The sequence below is a fragment of the Protopterus annectens genome, chromosome 5.part0 (assembly GCF_019279795.1).
Source record: "Protopterus annectens isolate FY-2018-M chromosome 5.part0, PAN1.0, whole genome shotgun sequence".
Lineage (NCBI taxonomy): Eukaryota > Metazoa > Chordata > Ceratodontiformes > Protopteridae > Protopterus > Protopterus annectens.
Genome location: NC_056735.1, coordinates 1,302,560,844 through 1,302,582,162, shown reverse-complemented (window position 1 = coordinate 1,302,582,162; position 21,319 = coordinate 1,302,560,844). Strand labels below are relative to the sequence as shown.

The window sequence follows — 21,319 nt, the reverse complement described above, 5'->3', positions numbered from 1 at the left end:
TCCTTCTGACGTTGCTACCACCTACAACTAGTTCTAAGCAAGATCTGCTGCTAAAATTGTCTGCCCTTGACTCCTGCAGTCACATCAATGTGTCACCAGGCCTTTTCCTTCTTGGCCCCAGTGCTGTGGAATGCTGCTGCAGTGCATATCAGAATGACTTTTTCCCACTATCCTTTTTAAAAATAGCGTACTTATCCACTGTTAAAATCAGCATACCAGTAACTGTGATATTTACCACTGGTCTTGGATGTTCCTTGTGATAATTGTGTACTTTAACTTCCATGCTTTGTTGGTTCTGTGGTAGAGAAAGCAGTAACAAAGTATATTTTTGGGACTTTGGTACTTTTGAGTGACAGGTTGCAGCCAATAAAGGGCCCTTGGGTTCAGTTTGCTGAACAGTGGGGTTGAGGAATAAGGAAGACTGCATTAATATCATCTTTTGATTTGAAATGTCTGAATAAAAGAAACTATAAAAAAATGCAGGGGACAGACACATCTGAGTAGGTAAATTGTGTAAGTACAATCTGCAGCTCATATAAATGATAGGGAAACGGGCAGTCTGAGTGAGCCAAATGACATGTTTTTGCCTTAAAAATCAAATCTGTTTGTGTCTCACAGAAACATTTGTTATTAATTTAACATTTTCTGGTTGTTTGTGCTACAGCATGACCTAGAGGACCTGAATCCATTGTTAAGATGTATGCTGTACCTGGATGAAGTATTTGACAAGAGAATTGCTGTTTTGTAAAGAAATAATCACGTTATTTTTTACCGTCAAAATTAGCTGTAGCTTTGTAGACTTGTATTAATAAGCATATGTGTTTTGTTACTTGATGTTTCACACACAACTTTGTGTTCTTTTTTTATTGCTGTCTGAAGTGCATTGCTTTCCTCAGATACATGTGAAGAGTGATTGAGTTTTCTGGATGTATGCTGCACATCTTTTAATGTATATGAGCCTCTTGGCTACAGGACTATAAAAAATCACCTTCTAAAATTCTATTGATTTTTTTATTATTATTGCTAGACCAAGAGCTGCATTTACCTTTTGAGGGGGAAGATCTATGATGCCATGGATAACAGAGCTCTAGCAACGTACAACTACAAAGAGGCATTGAAGTTTGATGTGTACTGCTTTGAAGCATTTGACCTGTTAACTTCACACCACATGTTGACAGCACAAGAAGGTCGGAATGCTGTTTTTCCTAGAATGTGTAACAAAACTTTTTTTTAAAATATCTTTTAATGTAGCTTTTAACTGCTTTTGTTTGGGGATGTTCTTAGGCATGTCGAACTTTACTTTGTGGTTGAGGAATCTACGGTAAAGCTTAAGAACTCATACTGGTAACAGTGTCACCATTTACATACACATAGCTTCATGCCATTGCATTGATAGCTACCGATCCATATGCAGCTAGTTAGAGAAGTGTATACTGAATAACTGTCTTCTGCCTTTGTTTGCATGAATTGATTTTCTTTGCTTCTGGGTAAATAAAACAAAACTTTAACAGCAGTCAGGTCTACCTGATTATGCCGAAAGCTGAGAAGAATGACAACAAGATAACCGACACCGGAAGATCGACAGCAGAGAAGACTGACAGTTGAGAATCCCGATGCTGAGAACACCGACATGTTAAGCTAAGTGTGCGATAGGGACGGACGTTAGGGTCAGGGTCTGGGTAAGGTAAGTGTGTGATAGTGACTGAAGTTAGGGTAGGGTGCAGGTGAGGTAAGTGTGCGATAGTGACAGACTTAAGGGTTAGGGGCGGATTAAGTGAGTTAGGGTTAGGGTGCGGGTAAGGTAAGTGTACGATAGTGACGGACCATAGGGTTAGGGTTTGGGTTTGGGTTAAGGTTAGTGCATATATATAGTTCTGTATGTAAGGTTTAGTGTAGGTTTGTAAGATTTTTGGTGTGCTTGTGTTGTGTGTGTGTTTTTCTGGAAAGTTATTTGTTTTGTTGACTGTCAAGATTGGAGTTTGTCGGGCATGTGAAGTTTCGTGTTTTTGAACTTTCAGTTTTGTCATGTCGGTTATTTCGTTGTCGGTGTTTTCGCGTGTCTGTGTTATCAGGTAGACCCCAGCAGTCACATTGTCCTTAATATATGTATGAAATGCAGTATCTTTGCTGCTGTTAAAATGTTTTACAGCTATCAGCATCACTGATTGTGTATAGGTTGTAATGAGGAGCATCCTCAGCCTGGTTCAGCTGTTGTTGACTGCTGCCCTATGAGCCTGAAAAAGAAATCCTTGTTTTCCATTTAAAGTGAAAAGGAAATCATCTGGGATTCTTTTGCACCATGGGGAAGATATCCATGCTCCTTCATCTTTCCATGTGCCTTTGATGAAGGATTTCCATCTTTACTTCATGCTGTCATTTTTCAAGCTTTATGCATAGTTTTATATTTTAGCAGTAAAATTATTTAGGGAGAGTCAGTTTTTTTTTTCCTTTGTAAATTTTGCTCCACTCATCAGGTCTTAACCTGATCAAGTATGCCCATTCATTCCCTTTGTTCAGAGATTTTACCTAGTGTAAGGACATGAGCTGTTAAAGGAGAGTGTATATGTGTGTGTGTGTGTGTGTGGGGGGGGGGGGGTCATCATTCAAGCAGGTATGTCCACCATCCTTTATTTTATTTTGCAATTTGGTAATGAGTGAGTTGGGCGGTTCCACTGACCCTTGTCAGCCATTACCTAGACTCATAATGGAGAACTATTAGTACAAAGTTTATCATAGACAATTCATTTCTTACAGTACTTTTCAATTATGTAAGAACCTGGATGATTACAGCATCCTGCATATGCTGGACTGTATTCGTTCTTCCTCCTTATCACTGTCATACTCTAGATGGGGTTCCATGTTACAGTTAGTCATACTGTGTAGAATAAGCAGGCAGTAAAGTCAAAGGAAGGCCTTCACAGGTATATACTGGATGATCCCACTACCAGAGCTGTCTGAACAATGAAAATGCATCTTTAGCTGTTTGAAGACCATTTCAGTGATGTTCCTTCCATGGATATGCACATGATTGCAGTCTTGCCATGCTAGTGTCTGTGGAGGACTGTACAGGCGTTAGTAGCCATGGCTCAAATTATATCTGATATTGCTTAATAAATGCCCAAATGGGATATCCCCAGAAGTAGAGGGCACTGACAATTCCAGGCATCGACAATATGGTTTTCCTCTTGATATCAGACACAGGCATGGATTATGTTGCCTGCATTATCTCCTACTGCCTTAAAGTGTACAGTAGTAACCATTCTTACTGAGGTAGGCAACCGTATCATCTGTTTGTGAGTATTACAGCACATTTAACATCCATTTCCTTGATGACACTTTGTATGCTGCATATCTTGTAGACGCATCACATTATGGAAGTAGTCTTAACTTGTGTTGCCAGAAAACAAGTATAATTCTCTGCATGGCCATAAGGCAGCCCAGGAACTGCTGTACTGTGTGACTGACTGGTGCCTGCGAGATTGTGTTGTGCCTCCAGTGGGCTTTTGAAGACTGCATTTTGCCAGAAGGGTCATAGCAGGTATGACTGTGGTTTGTGGAGATATGAGCCTACTTCTTCTTCCAACAACTCAGAGTGTTTGTGCAGCCATATGAAATCTCTCCTTCTGTTCCTGCTTGCTGCTGCCTTTTTAACATGTTCTGCCCTAAAGCAGCTCTTAGGGGTAGGGGCATGGTGGTCTCTATTGGCTGGTTACACCTACTGCGGTGTTGGTTTTCTGAGCCATGATACTTGCAGCAAGAAAGGCAACCTTGTTCGTAGCAGGTTTTGATAGTGTTGCACTAATGTCTCCAGTTGTACTGCTGTCAATTTTGTACATCATGGTGCTTGCCTCTCAAATGCCACAAATTGCACTGGCCCTTTTAGTGGTACTGTCGGGCTCATTTGCACAGTTGTTGCCATCAGTTTTGTGGATGGAGGATGTGGGCTGTGTAGTACTATTGCAAGTGTTTACAAATTGTGTACTGCATTTTTTCTTTCTTTCCCTGGGTTATAATTGCAGTGCATTGCATGCTGGGTTTAGAAACAGTCCCCAGTGTTTCTGATACTGGAGCAGTTTTGTCTAGGTTATAAACTGTTTTAAGTTAAGTAAACATGAGAGGAGATGACAGCTGCTTTTGAAATGCACTAATAACATTTCTAAATAGTGAAATGAACTGTTTCATTTCTAAAAATCTGGTAAGCAAACTAGGCCACCTACTTCGTTGTATAGTCCCATTATATTTACTATTTCAGGTTTTTAAGTCTGAACTTATAACTTGTGGTAACCCATAGAAAAACTTTTGAACACTATCTTAATAATGCCTGTTTGGGGGGGGGTTGTTTCATTGCAGATGTATTTTGGTATATATGGTTTCTAAACAGTTATGATGACTCAGCTTTTCATATAATGTTTTGAAAAAAAATAAACAAAATTGCCTTCTTTTACAGAAAAAGACCTGCTTGAATCTTTGCCTTACAGTAAACAGTGTGCAGAAGAAGAGCGGGATTTGCTTCACTTCTTATATGAAAACAAGCTGAAGAAGGTAATACCACAACTGTATTATAAAAGCAAACATTGTTTATTTGTCCACTTGGGGTACTGCTGAGAACAGTTCATGCATCATTAATAATTTTTAGTAGTGTTATTAGTTTACCAGAAGAACTTTATAATGATAATGATGTCCTTTCTCTGTGATGGTCTTTAGTGGACATTTTCAGAAGACCTACTTGCTGACAATAAACATAATATACTAGGATTACTAAACAAGGTCTGCTTAACAAACTGATTATGTGAATATTTAAAACCTAAAGAAGATTGAAAACATAAAGAAGATTGTGGTGTCTTAGTTGGTGCATTCATTAGATGTGGGTTTAGTCATTATGTTACTGAACACTTGAAAGTAGCACATATGAAATGGTGGGTCCCCTACAGATGATCAAAATCCCAAAAAATCGACTTTCATATGGCTGAGACCATATGATCGACTTTTGGAATTTCGAATGTTCAGAACGGACATCTCTATATAGTGCGGAATGGTAAGATTTCCATCTTCTGCACTGTAGTGCGATCTCGGAGTTGGTATATTTAAATTGCAGTGGGTATGGGGGAGTTTGCCCCCCCCCCTGCTAACAACATGTAGGTAAGTTTTTGTGTTTTGTTTTGTTTTTTAACTATGTTTGAAATTCCAAAAGTCGATCATATGGTCTCGGCCATATGAAAGTCAGGTTTTTGAAATTTCGATCTATAGTAGACTCGAAATGCTGACAATTTAAGGTGCTGGAAATAGAATGTAAAACTTCATAAATTTTTCTTTGTTTTATTCTTGTTTGACCTTGGAATTAATGCTAATTAAATACTGAAAATGAGGAAACATTCTGTCCTTGTTATGGAGCACTAGACTGACTCGTTGTCCTTGCAAATGTTGATTGTCATGAGAGTTTGTTATTGCTGTTTGCATGTGTATTTTGGACTCTGAGAAAGCTTGTGATCCTTTATCTTGGAAATTCCTTGTGGAAGTGGTGTAGCAGTACACTGTCCCAGGACCACTGCTTCATGACAATTTTGTCTGTGAATGGTTTGAGTTTGCATTCGGACTTCCACTATGGGTGTGTCTTGACTCTCCTGTTTGAGATTTTCAAAGACATGATATCAAGATGCAGCCAAGTTCTAGAGGGTTTCAGTTTAGGGAACAACAGTGTGCATCTTTGTTCTTTACAGATGATGATGATGTCCTGTTAGCATTAAGTAACTGTGATCTCCAGCACAAACTGGAGAGTATTACTACTAAGTGTACAGTGGTTAGGATGAGGGTCATCGATTAGAAATCCGTGTTTTTGCTTTTGTTCAAGAAAAAATGGATGGTCCTTTGGGGCTGGAGCAGTTATCTCTGGTGGAGAAGGTTAGACATTTTGAGCTATTGCTAAGGACTAAAAGTAGAAGAGATTAGGTGATTGCTCAGTGGCTGGGTCCATCAGTGGTGGTACTGTACGCATTGTACTAGACTGTGGTGATGAAGTAAGGAGAGAGTCCTATGATGAAACTGTTAATTAGTCACTTTGAGTCATAGGTTCATAGTTGTATAATAGGCTAATGACCACTAGGGCCCTTATAAGGCTAACCATGTAAGCCAAATGTGACTCATAAATTTAATTTATGGTGAGTGCTTTATTGACTGCCTCTGTCCATCAGAGATATAGTCACCAGAACAGGGGTGATTTTCCTATTACTCATCCATTGGTCAAAGTATGCTTAAAAAGGGATAGGGAGGCACTCTGCTTCACATGAATGGGGGGGAGCCTGTTCCAAAATGTGAATTATCTGAGAAACATGTCTGTCAATCCAACATGTCCTATTTATGTTGCAAGCAAAATTTAGGTATTTTAATCTAGTAGTTCTGATGCTGTTTGTTTTGAAGATGTGCCTAATCATCAAAACAGGGTCCAGGGATGCCTTGTATGCCAGGTAAAGATTACCTCACAGAAGACTATATGATATCAAGTAAAGAGACAGGGCTTTGAGGTGATTAGTGTAGGACATTGTGTTTACTTCCTCTATTCTTTTTGTAAGGAACCTTTTTGGACTTTCCAATTGCTGCATGTTTCTAGTCAGGTACATACCAAAGGGGACATTATACTCTGTGATGGGTCTGATAAGGGCAGAGTACAGTGGTATGACGACCTCTCTGGACATAGATGCCATGCCCTTGTCTATAAGCTGAGCAACACAGAAGGATTTTCTTACTGTCATGGACACCTGTTGATAGAAGACTAGGTACTAGCTATATGGGTTCCCAGATCCCTGACTAGTGAATCAACTTTTAAGGGTATTTTATTGATGACATAGTTACCTGAGGTGGCACTTCCCAAAAGGTACTAGAATGTATTTCTTGATGCTGAGTTTAAACCATGGCTTGTTCCTCTGTGTTGGACCTTCCTGAAGGGTGGATTCGGTGACTGCTCCCAGTTTGCAATGATCTGCGAACTAACCAGAGGCCTTTGATATTGGCTTTGACATCTGAAAAGTAGGTGCCAAAGAGGAATGGGCCTAGCACAGAGCCTGGGGGACTTCACTAGTAACCACCCTTTTTGTAGATGTGGCCTCACCATTTCTAACTTCCTGGGTTCTGTCATTGAGCCAGTTTGGTATCCAGAATGTTATAAAGGGGTTTACACCTAGTTCTCTAAGTTTGTTGACAATGTCCGAGTGGGATATTGTATCAAATGCTTTTAGCCACATCTAGGTAGGCAGTATTCACCATTTCCCCTGCTCCATTACCTTAGTGACCTTTTCAAAGAATTGCATCACATTCAATATGTGAGTCCTTCCTTCGACAAAGCCAGACTGGGATGGATCCATTGTCTGGAGGTGTCCTATGTCTTTGTTGATAATTTCCATGATAATTCTGTCCATTACATTGTAAGTAAGACTCATGGGTCTGTAGTTTCCAGTATCTTTTGAAGGGCCTTCCTTATGAAAGGGATGACTGTAACAGTCCTCCATTCACGTGGCACAAAGCCTGTTTTAAAACAATAGGTAAATAATGACTCCAGGGTTCCTGATAAGTCATATTTTAAACTGTTCAGGAGGTATCTTGGGATGCTATCTGGTCCCATTGAGGCAGTGTTCTTGACTTTAGTGAGTGCGACCTGTACATACTCCCTAGTTATAGTTGGAGGGGTTGTGTTTGAGAATAGTTTTTGGGGAATGATTGGAGGTAAGAGGGTAAGTTAAGTTGGAGCTGAATTTGTCTTTTAACTGGTTCACACTATCGCCAGGCTCTGTGAATGTTTCACCATTAACCAACAGTTCAGCACATTGCTGTGTACTGTCTATGAGGTTTCTGACATAGCTCTAGAAGGCCTTATAGTTATTTTTTTACCTCAGAGGCTATATTGACCTCAAAGCTGGCGTTGCTTGACCTGATTAGCTCTCTTAGTTGCCTATTTAGTTTGATGAGAAAGTGTTTATCTTTATGGGAATTACCCCATATAATTTTTGCCATAATTCCTTTTGTTGTATATCCTTTATAATTTGGGATGCCTTACCAGGTCATTTTGTTTCTGGGGCTAGTTTTGGGCTTACGTCTGGTAGGTACCACAGCCTCTTTGCAGCCACTGACCTGGTTGTACAGAGTTTCTGAGAGCAGTTCAGCATAAGCTCAATGCTAGGGTCATACCAGCCTGAGATATATAGTCTGAAAGCTCCATAATGTTTCTTCATGTAGTTCAGGGAGGTACATCTCGGGTCATTTACACCTACATGCACTTTGACAGATTCATACTAGTACCTGTGGTGTAATGGCTTGAGTTTGTGTGTGATTTGGTGGATCCTGACTCTAGCTAAGTAACAGTTGTCTTCTTCTTGTTCAGCCTGGTTAGAGGGGTGTCAGTACATCTTAAAATGGGGTCCGCTATGGTGAAAGTCCCCTTAGGAGCTTAGTGTTTGGGGCTCTTCTGAGAGTAACAGTATGTGTGGTGTTGGGTGTTGTTTTTTTCTGAATGCCTTTGGGCTTACTGAGGCATAGCTTTGCAAACGGGCAGTATGGGCAATCTTTGTTGTTTAGGAAGATTGCTATTAAGTGCCTCAGCATACAGTGGTCTGTGTGTGTTTGTTTTATGTGCTATGTGAGGTAGGTGTGATGTGCATGGTTTTGACAATCAGATATGTGCTGGTATGTGAGAGATTCACCTCTGTTATAATTGTGTAATTGCACCTCTCACATACTGTATCTGCTTTTAGTTGTAACATAAAACAATTGCTATATTTTCTCAAGATGCCCACATCCACCAAGCTGGCTTCAGAAAAATTGGTAAATCGCATATCCCTACTGTATATTCACCCCTTTGATTGGGGAGCTACAATAGGGTGTTATGTTGGGGTTAGAAGCCTGTTAAGCTTTGTTGGTGCAGTCTAATAAGTTTGCTTTATTGGGGCAAATTATTCTAAACAGGGCTAACTTCTAATAACTTTAATGTTTACACAGTACTAAATATATGGGTATTGCAATTCTACGCCCAACTAGGTGCTCTGAGCTTGTTGGTGCACAAGATATTTGCTCTATTTTGCTGCTTTATGGATGTTTCTACAGGGAAAATTTGTCTTCTAGGTGTTTGGTACTGTACAAGGCATTGCTAATCCACACAAGTTTTCAAAATATAGAGCAGCACAGGAAAAAGAAAAAAAACAGAAAACTGACTAATGAGCCCTCTGGCTAATGAAGTGACTACTCTACGAGTCCTTTTGTGTATTTCCCAACTCAGGTAGACTAGGTAAAGACCTCCTGCCACAAGATGAATAAACTCAGTCCTTCTAATATAAAACACTGTAAAAAAGACCCAGAAGTGCAATGCTGCCACACACCAGTTAAACAGATAGCATAAGTAAAAGCAGGAAACAGTTGGGATCACCCGACATAATTTTAGTAAGTGCGATTTAGTAATCAAAGGTACTTAACTTTGCCTAGGATGACACTGGATACAAGTAAAACACTTCTGGAATGCAGTCTTGGACTCAAAACTTTCTTGAGCTCTAGGAATATGAGCAGGAAACAATATGTATTAAAGGAGGTTTTACTCAAGAGCCATACTAGTTTGCTGAGTGGGCACTCAGTTACCTAGATCTATGGGAAACAGTTGGTAGGTGTAGGAAGAGTATATAAATAGCTTATACAACAGACGATAACAATGAAAGGGAGGAGCTTTGGAAATCAGATTACCATAAGGAATGGAGGTTAGAGGCGCAACCTTATACATTTTTTGTAGAACAATCAGGCTAGTTTGAGAGGCATCCAGTCAAATAAAGATAATATTGGAGCTTAATGTGTTAGTGGTGATGGAGCATACCCAGAATGCAGCTTTAAGCAAGTAAATGATAAGCAGAATATAAAGCACCGAAACACAAACTGGAGCAGAGACAGTTCTCTCACTGTTGAATTTCTACTAAAGTTTAAGGCACCAGACTATGCAGAAATATGCCAGTAATACTGTTAATAGAAAAAATGCATTAATAAATGTCTAAGGCTAAAATCTGGCAATAGCAGTACACAGTCCTGCCACAACTGTAAATTAAACTACAAGACTGTGGTCTAGCAGGGTTTAAAATACAAGTGGATCACTTTTGCAAGCAATTCTTCTTGTGGAAATACTGCAGAATAATGCAGAAAAACAATATCCCAACAACTGGTAATTAAAATATAAGACTAATGTCCCAGGACAGACTTAAAAATTCAAACAGACAACTTTTTTTGGCTAAACACTGAACAGAGCAAAAAAGTGCAAAGAAGTATCACCAAATAGGTCATTATATATGCAACTTAAATATTTAAGATTATATATGCAACTTAAATATTTAAGAAGGATTGAAATAATTAAAATAATGTAATTCTCTTTTCTTTTTAATGAAAATGTATAGGTCCACACCTCTCCAAGTCTTGTATAAAAGACCCTGGGTTAGGGGTAGCTTTGTGCTGGCAAGAGAGGCTTCAAATGAAATAAAGGCAATATTGGAGCTCTTCCAGAAACTTTGGTCCCCATCCTTACCTACAGTCATGAGTTTTGATTAGTGACTGATGGGATGAGATTGTGAATGCTAGTGTAGAAACAAGACTTCTTTTTCATAGTGTAACTGAAATTGTCCTGACACAGTGAGGAGCTTTGGCAGTCAAGGAGGATCTAAGCGTACAGTCAGTGCTCCTCTGTGTTTAGATGAAGCAGTCAAGGTGATTTGTACCTCGTACTGTTGCTTCATGGCATCTCCTATTGGAGGTGTACCAGTTATGACCCACTGGGAGGAAGTTCTGAAAGAAACCCAAGTCATATCAGTGGGATAGGATCTTTTAACTCATCTGGGAGGCATGGGGATCATCCAACAGGATGAGCTGGAGAATCTGCTAGGAATGTAGTAGTCTAGTATACCTGCTTAGTTTGTATCCTTCACTGCCCACATCAGTACAGTTGATTTAGAAAATGTATGAATAGTTACGGGGCAACCCTCCATCCCACCATATGGAGGGGTAGGGTGGGAGGATTTGTATGTGGGAAAAAAATGATTTTCATCATTTTTGGTTTCTGTACTTGTGTTTGCATTTGATGCTATATTGTTTACCTCAGTAACTTATTGTTGTTTTACAGAGATGGTCTCTCTAAATTAAAATTCTAAACCATAATGCTGTTTAGGTACTGCAAATCCACAGTTTTTGGTGGACTGGAAAACATTAATAGTGTGATGATTGATATTTTTTGTTAGTGTTTTCTGATTTTTTGTATGTGTGTGTGTGTGTGTGTGTCTATGTTTGTACCTGTGTTTGTACACATCAGCTGAAAGTTGTTCTGCATGCAGTTAACATTGTATCATCTCAGTGAATGGTCATATTACAGATCTATGGTTAATCATCAGAAGGAATAACCATCGAACGGCACATCATCGAATGCAAAGCATCAAAACTCCATCCATGGAAAGTGCACTTCATCAAACTGCGAGACGGCAAAAGTAACTACTTGGCTAACACTTCCCCTTCACAAAAACTGCAGTATTTCAAACCCACACACGAGGGGAGCTTCACCTCCCCCCAACTGTATATGCCAACTCCGAGATCACACTACAGTGGTGAAAAGTGAGACAGGGAAGTGTTGGCCAACTTAGTTACTTTCCCTGCCTCACAGGTTAGATGAAGTGCACTTTTGATGGATGGAGTTTTGATACCTTGTATTCGATGATTATACCTTTTGACGATTAACCATAGACCAGTCATATTACTGTTTTATATTTTCTGCATCCTCCCAAAAAATTGTAATCTGAAAATAACAGAAAAATAACATTAGACTATGCATTTCCAAACATTCTAACTGTGTAATTTACAGTGTGCACATTATGTCTTCCACCCTCATCATCGCAAATGTTATGAAACACACTTTCTTCCAAATGTTGTAGCAAGATGCACTAGTTGGACTTGTGGTGGCAGTTGTTGGGATCAGGTCAGACAATCCTCTCCTTTGCATTTATCTGATGCTGATGCTGGGTACCAGTAACCTTCATATGTCTGCCATTTCATTAGATCAGGTGTTTTCATTGTCTGTCGTTTGACCACATGAATTTTTGGCATTTGTAGTGTTTTTCTGCTGCTCTGAGAGATTTGGCTTTCCTGTGGTGCCAGATTCTGATGAAGTTATGATATTAAATTGAATAAAAGCACTAAATCTTATCAGCTAGCTACTGGTCATCTTTTTTAGAGTTTAAGTTGGTTTATAATATATGCATGTATGTGTATGTATGTATGTGGGTGTATATATAATATATATATATCAAACATGCAGACAGACACACACAGGTTGATTTTAGCACAGGGCTAATGTGCCTTTAAAATGTGATGCATTATGGAATGTAGTGCTGGAATATTCTCACAACAAAAGCAATTATGGAAACATTTAGTAAACCACTTTCTCCCTCTACTTACAGTATAGCCAGTACCTCACACTAAACTGACAAGTCAGTCAGGAATCTTGCTATCTGGGTCAGCAACGTCCTCACCTTTGACCACCATGTAGCAACAGTAGTCGGAGAACTATTATACATGGCACAACTGATATCTCGAGGCATATCATCCATAATGAAAGAAGCTGTCTTCCTGCTGTATTCACCCTAATTTGGCCAGTTGTTTAGCACAGTGCCCCCTTTGGTATGTATCTGTCCTGATACATCAAGGAACAAGAAAAGACCCAGAGCTTCATAACAAAAATGGTTTCTAGCGTAAAGACCTTGGGCTACCAGGAGAGGCTTGAAATTCCTGTCATTAAACTCCATCTGTTTTATAGGCTGTTTTATGAAAAGTTGTGCCATTAAGGAACTAACCCTCCTTGATCTCTTGCATCTCTGCCAGACCGATGGCTTCACAAATACCAAAAGTAAGTACTTAAAACTCAACCAGTATATAAATAAAACACCCTAAAGGGACAAATATATTACCCAGTGTTTCCCTCATCTTGGAATAAATTGCATCTGTAGTTTAATCAAAGTGGCACCCTGACATGATTGGATCAGTACCCACGAATTCATCATTGGACTGACCTTCTTTGCTCATATAGAGATCAGCAGCAGCAGCCCCCCTTTTCCCATTTTTCTACATGGTGTCGGGGTATCATGTTAACTGTCGCCAACTCACTCGATTTCAGTACCACACTCCTGCCTTCTTCTTCACTCATGCCTGTCGCAGATCTTCTTTCACACAATCCATCCGCCTCTTTGCTGGATGTCCTCGTTTCCTCTTACCTTCTTCCTGTCTGTCCTAAATCATCCTCACCAGATTGTCTTCTGCTTTTCTACACATGTGCCCAAACCACCGTAATCTGTTCTCTTTTGATCTTTTCTGCAATTGGAGCTACTGTGGCTTCTGCTCTTATGTCCTCATGTCTTTGTCTGTCCCACAGTGTACATCCTACCACCTTTCTCAGGCACTTCATTTCCATCAGCTCTAGCTTCTTCAGCTGTTCTGCCTTTACTGCCCAGGTTTCTGTACCATACAGCAGTACTGGTCGCACCACTGTCTTGTACACCATAGTAAGGTGGGATTCCTGGAAATCATAGTCTATAAAGACATAAATGAAGAGATGCTCAGCAATGACTGTGAAGATGGCGGTACTGCCAACACAGCTAGCTGTCATTTGCGAATATCAAACTGATTTATTCAAGATGCTTGTGTTACACATGTATTAGAACTGTATGTCATGTCAATATCAAACTGATTTGTACAGATGTTTGTGTTGAAAAGGTATTTGTAAAATGCTTGTGTTTGAAATGTATCCACAGTGTGCCCTACTGGAGAGAACAAAAATGTATATGCACTATTGTAACCTTGTAAATGTATATGTTTTAACAGAGGAAACTGGCAGACAGAAGGTAAACCTCAGCCCAGCAAACTTTAAAATAGATCTGAAATTAAATCACTTTACGGGCTGGCCATAAAGATGCTATCTCACAGATTTCAGTGCAGAGACACAAAGTCTGTACTAGAAAGCCTTTTGTATTGTCTTTGGGGCGAACTAATTACTACTCTGGAAGTGTTGAGGTATGCAGTTGCTTTAGGACTTTCAGCATCTGCCACAGATCTGAGCAAAAGCCCTTATGTGTCTCTTTTTATAAGTAGGTGCTAAGTTCTGCCAGCTTCCAGCAATGGGGGGTTTGCATGGCAACTAGAAGTCAGATGACCAGAAATGATGTCATTCTGCAAGCTAATACATTCTGTATTCTGTCTTGGGTTTGACAACAAGAAGGACCATTCTCTACATCATCTGCCTTGCTCTATTAAGTATATTGGGGAATAGTTATTTTGTTAGATTCAGTCAGGAATATAGTGAAGCTTAGTTTTATATATTGTTTTTCTTTATTTGTCTGGGCCTGCCCTTCAGTGTTATTTTAAATATTTCCTGTGATATGAACTCTGATGTCACTGTGAATATATACTTAGTATTTTCTTGTTCTTGTATTATTTATTATTAAATATATGTAGACCTTTCTTTGTGGCTGATCTTTGTAGAGATATTTAAGTTTTGAGAGTATTTGCATATTTATTTGGTGACACTGTGTGGATCACTTCTAATAGCCTTGCTCTCGGTCACACTACCATTTGTATTAATGTTAATTTCAGTCAGTATATTGGGTAACCTTGGTAGAGTCTGAAGGTAGTTGGCAGGAGTGTCTGCTGACAGTCCTAACTACCTTGTAGTCTGGGCAGAAGGGGGCATAGCTAGTAAACCTATGCCAGCCTTTCCCATGTGTATGCACGCTCGCGAGTGTGTGTGTGTGTGTCAGCTACTTGGGCAGGGACACGAAGCACTGGTTGGACAGAGACTGCTGGCTGTCTTGGCTTGGACACTCAGTTGAGATGTCAACTCTGAGGCTGTGCCAGAGTAGAGTCTTATTTGGATCTGGAGAAACAGGAAGAAACCAACCCCAGCCTGTCTGTGTTCCCCATATGCTCTCAAGGGAAATTGTGCTTGATGGAGAGAGCCGCATATGGAGATACTGTGTGTGTGTACCAGTTATCCTCCCACTGAACGTCCCCCCACAGGTGCCAGTAGTGAGGATTGAGGTTCCTTGATTACTGGCCCAGAGGTGGATGGTCGTCACAATAACCTTTTCAGAAAACTTACATAAAGTGAATCTGCTTCTACATGCTAACATCATGCTCCCCAAACTCACTAAGAAAAATGTCATATCACAGGTAATGACAATAACCTAAGTCTCGGGAGAGATGGACTGATTTCTCAAGGATGTAGGTGAACTGCAGCAAGATATTCTGGAAGGAGTATACAATGGGAATTTGGTGGCCAACATACTGGGACCCATAAAACGTCTCAAACAAAATAATGATACAGCTCTGCAGAACCACACTAGAAGGAAACCGTAACTTGCCATGCAACCAAGTATCAGTGAAAGAAATGAGAAACCTAAAAGAAGTATGATCCTAACATATTCCAAAGATTCACATATAATAAGAAAAATGGTCAAAAATGGAACATCATAAGGGGGAACCAATCTGTCATTCAAGTTCTGGACCCTTAACCATCCTTCATTTATCGAATAGGTAACAATAGTAGTACTCCAGTACCATATATACATAAAGCAGGCAAGGAAAATGGCAAAGGCATCCGAAGTAAAGCAAAATAAAACATTTATTCCAGCACGAATTAATAACTTTCGTCCATGTGTAACACTAACTTCTTCAGAATTGTGTTAAAGCAGCTAACACTGTTTAAATTCTTTCATGACAAGTCTCGTAAAAGTACCCACTAAAATTATATGATTAATTGCCAAATAAAAACATAGAAAGAACATCATAAACCGATGAACAGTAATCTTTCCATCTACCATTAAAACCTAAAAAAATAAAACTTAAACCAATTAGCTGATGTCTCATTTTTTACGCTGGATTGGTTATTGCCCATATGCTCAAAACAATAATAACCTTGTGGGATTATGCAAAATGTTGCTCAATGAGAGCATGCTTCCAGCAACATGCACCGATGAATGATAAACTTAACATCCATCAATGGAAACCTGAAAAACTAAATAAAGATGACTCATTCTTAAAATAAGGTTAAATGTTGCCGTAAGAACTAAGTCAATATGCTAAGTACGACATAAATCTGTAAGCTAATTGGTTTAATACAAAAGTTATACTTGAATCATACCAGTAACTGTTTAACACTGCTCAAATGTTTAACACCAAGTGTTACATGTTGAGATCATTTGTCTTTTGCTTAAAGAAAGAATACGTAGTGATTTTCCCCACGGTCATCTTCGCCTTTTATTTGAATACAGACAAAACTTTGGCTATATCAAGCTGAATATTCAGTTCCTCACAATTTGAAAAATTGGTAGCCATCTAGTACAGTTAAAACCAATACTACAATAGTCATGCATTAAAAAAAAGAGAATTACTGTTAGACTTCCAAGCAATGTGTTTTGGCTTTTCCCGGTTAGGGGTCGCCATAGTGGATCACCTGTCCACTTATGATTGGCAGTGGATTTTTATGGTGCCGAGTTGCCAGCCCGGTGCCCAACCTTCAAAGAAGGCACACCCATTCACTCACGCACCTACATGCATGTCTTTAAATGTCACTCATGCAGACTCTGCACAGAAGGTACTCCAGCTGAGAATCGAACTGGAGAGCCTCTTGCTGTGAGACAACAATGCTAATTGCTGCACCACCGTGGCCCACTATTACAGACTTCCAAAATGTTTAAACATTTTTTTTACTAATCCAAAAAATACTTATTTAGTCTTAAAATGCTGGAAATGGAAACGTGATCATTTAAACCAGGAAAGACAGTGGCATTAAATCTGCCATACAACTTCACGCTGCTCTAGTAAATCCTCCCACAGTCCTTCCCTTGGATTTTTTCACTCTATCTAACCTAAAAAAGCAAATGCATAGTCGGGGTTGTCCAAGATGTGCTTAAATAAAGAGTTATTAGTGTTCTTTTTAATATCTTGAGTATGTTTGTAAATCCTGTCTCTAAATCTTCTTTTAGTTTTTCACACATAAAATCCCCAACATTTCTGCCATAAAGCTAGGGAAATCACCCCGGTTTTGTTACAGGTACAATGAAATGAAATTCCAACCTTCATTGCGTTCATCCTAATAACCTCTAGTAACAAAATGCCATGGTCTTTCCCGGGTTAAACGATCACGTTTCCATTTCCAGCATTTTAAGACTAAATTCTTATAAAGTATAAGGTTTTGACCAACTGAAGTATTTTTTTGATTAGTAAAAAAAAAAAAAACTTTTTAACATTTTGGAAATTTGTAATAATGATTTGCTTTTTTAATGGATGACTATTGTAGTATTGGTTTTATTTGTACGAGATGGCTACTGATTTGCATTTATTGTTTCCAAGTTGCTGGTTTTATTTCTGTTTATCGTCATCTCCCAAATCCATTCTCTGCTTCCTTTCCAATGTACTGTCAGTTCTTCTCGTCAACTCTTGTGCTTTTTTCTGTGTCTGCCAAGCATTTTCCATTGAAACGCTGGAAAAGGTGTGGTCTTTGTTACTGCAGGAGCAAGAAGCAGAATCTCCTTCTGTTTCGCAGCTCACTTTTTGTTGAGAAAACTTTTGAATTTCCTCCTTAGCATATTCTGCATCAAAAAATGTTTTTATCCCTCCAGGAAATAATATTTTGAAGATAGCAGGATACAGCTGTTTGAATCTCACACCTGCTTCTCGATATTCTGTGATTAGTAGAATAAATTTATTCTTCTGCCTGGTGTACAACGAGTAATCATTTTCCACAAACACTCTACTGTCTCCCACTTTTAGTACTCTGTCCTTCTGTTGCAGTTTTGTCAGAATCAACTCCTTGTGCTGGTAAGATTGTGTCTTTACTATTAAAGGTCTAGGTCGCTTTCTCGAGGCTAGGTTTGGAGCATACATGCAACCTGCCCTTTCAATTAACAGCGCCTGCTGTGTATTACCAGTCACACACACACACCTATGTATGCAAGTATGTGTGTGTACATGTTTACATATATAAATAAATGTGTATATGTATATATGTGCATATATTGAGACTGCCCTCATAAGACTTAAGAAAAATGAATAGTTTATGTTATCACCATTCCTGCTATTACTATTGTTACTTCATCTTCTTTTATTAACATCCCTAACACAGAACATGTTATATACTGACTATGTAATCTTTTTAGCTACAGCTTCATTTTTTTCTTGTGTAGCACTTCTTGCATTCAGTAAACAAAATGCACAAATTATTTTCTTCCTTCTCCAGTTAATCCTCCTCCACTTCATTTCACATTTAGTCCCCAAATACTTAAATTATTGTTTTCCTGTTTTTGCATCGTTTTTTCGTAAAGTTCTTATTCCTACTCATTTTCTTCCCATTTCTGAGTCACCATCTTTTGTTTGTATGTGACCGTGTTCTACCATCATTCCCTTCCTTTGCTCTTTTTACTACCTTGATTCGTATTTCTGTCACTTTTTCCCAACCATTTCTCTTTCTTCTGTAATATTATTTTCTACAGGTTGTGCCTTTCCCCAATTTCTTTTTCATGTGCCTTTTCTTTTTCTGTTAATGGACATTCAAACCAAAAATGGCCAGACTCCTTACATTTCCTACAGAAAGTTCAGAGTTCCTATCTGTGTTGCCTTGCTACCCACATTGCTTACATTTTCTTTTTGTACTTTCCTGAAACCAATATTTTTTTTTTCATTCCCTGAACAGAAGCAGGACTCATTACATTTCCTACAAAAAGATTTGAGTTCCCAGCAGTATTGTTTTGTTCACAGCATTACGTACATCTCCTTTTTGTACTTTCTTGAACCAAGTGTTTTTCATTCCCACAACAGAAGCAGGCCTTTGATTTGCCCCAGTGCCATACAGCTGCCATTTTCCCAATCACTGCTATAGTATTTGAAATATGTTGTGATTTTCTGTCATACATATCCCATGTAGCCCATACTTCCCATCCATTTTTCATACATTTCTGTTATACATTTTCTTTGTCTTGTAGAGTATCCCATTTTCTCAGAAAAAAAAATGTGTTCAGTTCAAATTCCTCCATTTCTGAAATTCTGTGTTGCACAGTTTTCCTTTTAACTGCAAGCCAAAGTCCTAAAGAATAGTCTTCCCATGGTAATATGTTCTTTTTTTTTCCTGTTTCACCCATAAACGTTGATACGGCTAAACATTTTAAAAGTTACTTGACTGAAGTCTTCTGAGCCCAAATGTATCAGTGATCTTTATGTCTGCTAAAATAAATCTTAATGACAATGTATTATTATAGCAATAACCCATGCCTGGGTGTGGGTAATGCGGGATTTACCCACGGTTGGCGTGGTTTGGTCCCTAGGGCGAAGCCCGAGGGACCAAACAAAGACAACCGTGGGTAAATCCCGCATTACCCACACCCAGGTGTGGGTTATTGCTATTATACTATGACATTGTTTAAGAAAAGAAATAATTACTTTTCTTAAGTAATGGCATTGTATAATGCCTCTTTGCTGCCCTTCCGCAGCTGTCTGGTATCCGGCAGTTCTGATGTACTGCGCATGCCTACGCAGTACATCAGAGCTGTGGCCAGAAGCAACGGAGAAAGCAAGATCTCCGGTGCTTTTTATTGCTATGTTAAATGGGTTTAACATATGAGACAGCTTTAAAATAAGCAACGGAGATGTCCGTTGCTTATTTTAAAGCTGTCTCGCTATGTTAAACCCATTTAACATAGCGAGATTGTTAAAAAGCAACGGAGAAAGCAAGATCTCCGTTGCTTTTTACAGTTGTCGCTATGTTAAAGGAGTTTAACATAGCGAGACAGCTTTAAAAAAAGCAACGGAGATCTCCGTTGCTTTTTTTAAACCTGTGTCGCTATGTTAAATTCTTTTAACATAGCGAGGCAGTGTTTTAAAAGAGACTTATACTAATGGAAAAAGTCCGGGCGACCGGACCTTTTTCCATTAGTATAAGTCGATTTACAATGTGCACGCTGGCCAATCAGCATGCACGTTTTGGAATATTAATGGGGGGTCATGGTATAATGTTCATAATGTCATACCTGTCAGTAGCGGGAGTCGTTTTACTTATTATTCTTACCACTGATTCTTTTTCTGAAGCTGTTACCTTTCTTCTCCTGTCAAAAACTTCTCCTCACTGCTTCCTGTTCCTTGATATACAACAATTGCATATGTTTTCCCTTTGGTTCATTACTGCCCTCCAGAGTACCCACTTCCAGAGACATATATTTGTAAAAACTGACTACTGCATCAGCCAAATATGCCTCTCTGTTTTCAGCTTCTATAATCTGTTTGTCTAGCATATTAGGAGCTTCATTATCTGACTTGTGATCTATCACAGCACTCCAGCTTCCCTCTTCTCCTTTGTCTGGTTCTCTTTCCTTTAATTTTATCAGTACCTCTGTATCCAGACCTCCAATCCCTGTAACTAGGATTTCATCTCCCTCTGATTCTTTCTGTAAATGTTCTCCAGCAACAAAGTTTACACCTTCTTCCATCTTGGTATCCTCCGGTGTTTAAAAAAGAGGAGTACCTTGTTAACATATACATTCATCTTGTAAAAAAAAATAAATCAATTGTTAATACTCTCAACATTTTTTACATTCATACTTTGTCATTTATAACTTATCAACACAAAATAACTATTTTTCTTTCATATTTACTGTCTGTCCCACAACCCTTCCTTCCACAACCATCAACATATTGCAACTAATATTTCATCCTGTTCCTCTTCCTTTTTCTTCTTCTATTGCAACATTCTCACGTTTTTTTCTAAATCAACAATATTGTCACAAACAATACTTTATCCCATTTATCAACATTACTGTTCTTCACTTTATCTTACCATGCAATGTATTAACATTCATATATTTAGAGTCATAGGAGGTTTCTAGGCTAGCAGCAATAGTCTTTTTAAGCCTAGCCATTTATGCCCGAGTTTTCCCAATTATCAGTGCCCACAGGCTAGAATGTCTTTGGTATGTGCATATGCCTATACAAACTGCTGCTTTCCACAAGGGCAACAGGTGACAAGCCAGGGTGAATTTGCGATTTCCTATCCATTTGTCCAGTTTGCATTTGAATGGGCTTAGGGAAGAGCTCTGTTTCACATGAATGGGAAGTTTGTTCCAGAGAAGGGATAATCTCTGAGACGCTTACCTGTCCCTCCAGCATGTTTTGTTTATGTGACAGACAAGGTTTAGATCCTTAGAATGGGTAATTCCAGTGTTTGTTTTGCAAATGTGTAGCAGATCCATCTGGGCTGGATTGGAGGAATGCCTTATAGGTTAGGCATAGA

General features: G+C 39.0%; 1 protein-coding gene across 1 annotated transcript in view; it reads left to right on the top strand.

The window, feature by feature from the left end:
- The window catches only part of CDC16 (cell division cycle 16), a 786,728-nt gene that overhangs the window by 207,243 nt on the left and 558,166 nt on the right, over positions 1-21,319 (top strand). Inside the window, exons 6-7 of the mRNA XM_044071112.1 lie at positions 1,028-1,187; positions 4,448-4,542. Coding sequence (XP_043927047.1) covers positions 1,028-1,187; positions 4,448-4,542 — 255 coding nt within the window. The remainder of the gene's footprint in view (positions 1-1,027; positions 1,188-4,447; positions 4,543-21,319) is intronic.